The sequence below is a fragment of the Entelurus aequoreus genome, linkage group LG10, assembly GCF_033978785.1.
Source record: "Entelurus aequoreus isolate RoL-2023_Sb linkage group LG10, RoL_Eaeq_v1.1, whole genome shotgun sequence".
NCBI classification, from domain to species: domain Eukaryota; kingdom Metazoa; phylum Chordata; class Actinopteri; order Syngnathiformes; family Syngnathidae; genus Entelurus; species Entelurus aequoreus.
In genome coordinates, this window is record NC_084740.1 from 66,773,783 (window position 1) to 66,778,782 (window position 5,000).

At 41.4% G+C, this 5,000-nt stretch overlaps 1 protein-coding gene across 1 annotated transcript in view; it reads left to right on the forward strand.

The window, feature by feature from the left end:
• Positions 1–3,257: 3,257 nt before the first annotated feature.
• LOC133659198 (capping protein inhibiting regulator of actin dynamics-like) overlaps positions 3,258–5,000 on the forward strand; it is a 2,746-nt gene continuing 1,003 nt past the window's right edge. The window contains exons 1-3 of the mRNA XM_062061935.1: positions 3,258–3,307; positions 3,366–3,485; positions 3,517–3,716. Of these exons, the coding sequence (XP_061917919.1) occupies positions 3,258–3,307; positions 3,366–3,485; positions 3,517–3,716 (370 nt within the window). The remainder of the gene's footprint in view (positions 3,308–3,365; positions 3,486–3,516; positions 3,717–5,000) is intronic.

The following is a 5,000-nucleotide window of genomic DNA, read 5'->3' on the forward strand; positions in this document are numbered from 1 at the left end:
AGCAATTACCAGCCCTAACTGCCAGCTGATGATTAGCATGCTGGTGGCCAGCTAACAAATAGTGTACTACCGGTAATTGCCAGGTAGCAATTGGCGTACTAGTTGCCAGCTATATATGTGAATGTTAATTGCTAGGTAGAAATTAGCATGCTAGTTGCCGCCTAGCAATTAACGACCCTATTTACTATGTAGCAATTAGCTTACTAATTGCCAGGTAGCGATTAGCATGCTATTTTCCACCTAGCGATTAGAGGACCTAGCTGCCAGCTGCAATTAGCACGCTAATGGCCATCTAGCAATTAACGTAGAAATTGACAGCTAGCAAATGACACTTTAGTTTCTCGCTAGCGATTAGCATGCTAGTTGCCACGTAGAGATTACAGCCCTATTTGATAGCTAGCAATTAGCATACTAATAGTCAGTTAGCAGTTACTAGCTAGCGACTAGCGCGCTAGTTGCCATCTAGCGATTAACGGCCCTTGCTACTAGCTAGCAATTAGCAGACTCGTTGCCAGTTAGCGAATTAGCACTAGTTGCTAGCTAGTGATTAACGCATTAGTTGCCACCTAGCGATTAGCAGCCCTAACTGCCAGCTGATGATTAGCATGCTGGTGGCCAGCTAGCAAATAGTGTACTAATTGCCAGGTAGCAATTGGTGTACTAGTTGCCAGCTATATATGTGAATGTTAGTTGCTAGGTAGAAATTAGCATGCTAGTTGCCACCTAGCAATTAACGACCCTATTTACTATCTAGCAATTAGCTTACTAGTTGCCAGGTAGCGATTAGCATGCTATTTTCCACCTAGCGATTAGAGGACCTAGCTGCCAGCTGCAATTAGCACGCTAATGGCCATCTAGCAATTAACGTAGAAATTGACAGCTAGCAAATAACACTTTAGTTTCTCGCTAGCGATTAGCATGCTAGTTGCCACGTAGAGATTACAGCCCTATTTGATAGCTAGCAATTAGCATACTAATAGTCAGTTAGCAGTTACTAGCTAGCGACTAGCGCGCTAGTTGCCATCTAGCGATTAACGGCCCTTGCTACTAGCTAGCAATTAGCAGACTCGTTGCCAGTTAGCGAATTAGCACTAGTTGCTAGCTAGTGATTAACGCATTAGTTGCCACCTAGCGATTAGCAGCCCTAACTGCCAGCTGATGATTAGCATGCTGGTGGCCAGCTAGCAAATAGTGTACTAATTGCCAGGTAGCAATTGGCGTACTAGTTGCCAGCTATATATGTGAATGTTAGTTGCTAGGTAGAAATTAGCATGCTAGTTGCCACCTAGCAATTAACGACCCTATTTACTATCTAGCAATTAGCTTACTAGTTGCCAGGTAGCGATTAGCATGCTATTTTCCACCTAGCGATTAGAGGACCTAGCTGCCAGCTGCAATTAGCACGCTAATGGCCATCTAGCAATTAACGTAGAAATTGACAGCTAGCAAATAACACTTTAGTTTCTCGCTAGCGATTAGCATGCTAGTTGCCACGTAGAGATTACAGCCCTATTTGATAGCTAGCAATTAGCATACTAATAGTCAGTTAGCAGTTACTAGCTAGCGACTAGCGCGCTAGTTGCCATCTAGCGATTAACGGCCCTTGCTACTAGCTAGCAATTAGCAGACTCGTTGCCAGTTAGCGAATTAGCACTAGTTGCTAGCTAGTGATTAACGCATTAGTTGCCACCTAGCGATTAGCAGCCCTAACTGCCAGCTGATGATTAGCATGCTGGTGGCCAGCTAGCAAATAGTGTACTAATTGCCAGGTAACAATTGGCATACTAGTTGCCAGCTATATATGTGAATGTTAGTTGCTAGGTAGAAATTAGCATGCTAGTTTCCACCTAGCAATTAACGACCCTATTTACTATGTAGCAATTAGCTTACTAATTGCCAGGTAGCGATTAGCATGCTATTTTCCACCTAGCGATTAGAGGACCTAGCTGCCAGCTGCAATTAGCACGCTAATGGCCATCTAGCAATTAACGTAGAAATTGACAGCTAGCAAATAACACTTTAGTTTCTCGCTAGCGATTAGCATGCTAGTTGCCACATAGAGATTACAGCCCTATTTGATAGCTAGCAATTAGCATACTAATAGTCAGTTAGCAGTTAGTCAGTTTTGTAGGTAGCGACTAGCGCGCTAGTTGCCATCTAGCGATTAACGGTCCTTGCTGCTAGCTAGCAATTAGCAGACTTGTTGCCAGTTGGCTAGCGAATTAGCACTAGTTAGCACTTAGCAATTAGCACTTATTTCTTTTGTTTCTATATGCAGTTAAGCCCGATGCTATCACGTTAGCTCCGTAGCTAAAGTGTTTCGCCGATGTATTGTCGTGGAGATAAAAGTCACTGTGAATGTCCATTTCGCGTTCTCGACTCTCATTTTCAAGAGGATATAGTATCCGAGGTGGTTTGAAATACAAATCCGTGATCCACAATAGAAAAAGGAGAGAGTGTGGAATCCAATGAGCCAGCTTGTACCAAAGTTACGGTCAGAGCGAAAAAAGATACATCCTGCACTGCACTCTAGTCCTTCACTCTCACGTTCCTCATCCACGAATCTTTCACCCTGGCTCAAATGAATGGGGAAATTGTCGCTTTCTCGGTCCGAATCGCTCTCGCTGCATTGAAAACAACGTGCAAATGTGAGGAGCCTTTCAACTGACTACGTCACGCTACTTCCGGTACAGGCAACGCTTTTTTTTAATCAGCGACCAAAAGTTGTGAACTTTATCGTCGATGTTCTCTACTAAATCCTTTCAGCAAAAATATGGCAATATCGCGAAATTATCAAATATGGCACATAGAATGGATCTGCTATCCCCGTTTAAATAAAAAAAATTCATTTCAGTAGGCCTTTAAGCATATATTTAAGTATTTATTTGGATTTTGACACAAAAAGTTAGATAATATAATATTTGTTGCAATATTGGACACTATTTTTTTCCCCTGTCAAACTAGAAAAAAAAACCCTAATACCTTTAGTAAGAAAATAAGTAAAGAAAGAAAATAGAAGGTATTTTATTGGCACATATTTCCAGGCTTTTGCGGGCCATACAAAGCAGGGTTGATAAATGTCCAAAGAACTTGTTCACGTCTTTCAGGCCTCCAGAAGAAACCAGGAGCAAGAAGAGGAGGCCCGTCGTTTGGCCGACAAGGCTGAGGGACGGAAACGAGAGGCGGAGAGGAGGGCGAGGGAGCGAGAGGAAGAGGAGAGGAAGCAGCAGGAGGAGAGGAAGCGAACGCAAGAAAGCATGAGAGGCGAGCTGGAGGAGGAGAGGAGGAGGAGGGCAGAAGATCTCAGGTCTGGTATTTTAAATAAATCGTATTCCAAGGAATCATGAAGATGTTGCCGCCTACAGACTGAGGAGGCTGGCGGAGGAGGAGGAGAAGAAGAATCAGCAGGAGGAGAGGAAGCGAACGCAAGAAAGGATGAGAGGGGAGCTGGAGGAGGAGAGGAGGAGGAGGGCAGAAGATCTCAGGTCTGGTATTTGAAATAAATCGTATTCTAAGGATTCATGAAGATGTTGCCGCCTACAGACTGAGGAGGCTGGCGGAGGAGGAGGAGAGGAAGCGTGGCAAGGAGGAAGAGCAACAACAAGGCAGGCGGGAGGAAGCGGAGCGACAGAGGATGAGGAGGCAGCAGGAGGAGCGCAGGCGGCAGATGGAGCAATTGCAGAAGATGAGAGAGGAGGAGGAGGAGAAAAGGAAAGGTCAGAGAGGAGACGCCCATATTTTTGCACTAGTTTTGACCCGACACCAATATTTTGGCACCAAAATTATTTCGATACATTTATAAAATAAAGGGGACCACAAAAATGGCATTATTGGCTTTATTTTCTTATTGCAAGTTTGTCCTTAAATAAAATAGTGAACATACAAGACAACTTGTTTTTTAGTAGTAAGTAAAGAAACAAAGACGCCTAATTAGTCTGCTGACGTATGCAGCAACATATTGTGTCATTTATCATTCTATTATTTTGTAAAAATTATTAAGGACAAGTGGTAGAAAATGGATTATTAATCTACTTGTTCATTTACTGTTAATATCTGGTTATTTCCTGTGTTAACATGTTCTAGCTACACTTCTGTTAAAATGTAATAATCACTCATGCTTCTGTTGTTTGATACTTTACATTAATTTTGGATGATACCACACATTTAGGTATCGATCCGATACCAAGTAGTTACAGGATCATACATTGGTCATATTCAAAGTCCTCATGTATCCAGGGACATATTTACTGAGTTTAGAAACATTATATAAATTTGAAAAAAATGAAAAAAGATGTGATGCCAAATAATATCGACGTAACCATAGTAGTATCGACTAGATACACACCTGTACTTGGTATCATTACAGTGGATGTTAGGTGTAGATCCACCAATGGTGTTTGTTTACATTGTGACGCCGGTGAGCTACGGTGTGTATTGCAAGTTTGTCCTTAAATAGAATAGTGAACATACAAGACAACTTGTCTTTTAGTAGTAAGTAAACAAGCAAAGACTCCTAATTAGTCCGCTGACGTATGCAGTAACATATTGTGTCATTTATCTACCTATTATTTTGTCAACATTACGAGGGACAAACTGTAAAAATTGATTATTAATCTACTTGTTCATTTACTGTTAATATCTGCTTATTTTCTGTGTTAACATGTTCTATCTACACTTCTGTTAAAATGTAATAATCACTTATTCTTCTGTTGTTTGATACTTTACATTAGTTTTGGATGATACCACACATTTAGGTATCGATCCGATACCAAGTAGTTACAGGATCATACATTGGTCAAAGTCCTCATGTGTCCAGGGACGTATTTCCTCACTTTATAAACATAATATGATTTTTTTTTTAAAGATTTTGTGATGATGAAAAATATTGATGTAATCCTACTAGTATCGGCTAGATACGCTCTTGTACTTGGTATCATTACAGTGGATGTGAGGTGTAGATCCACCAATGGCATTTGTTTACATTCAGGGTTGCTAGCTTG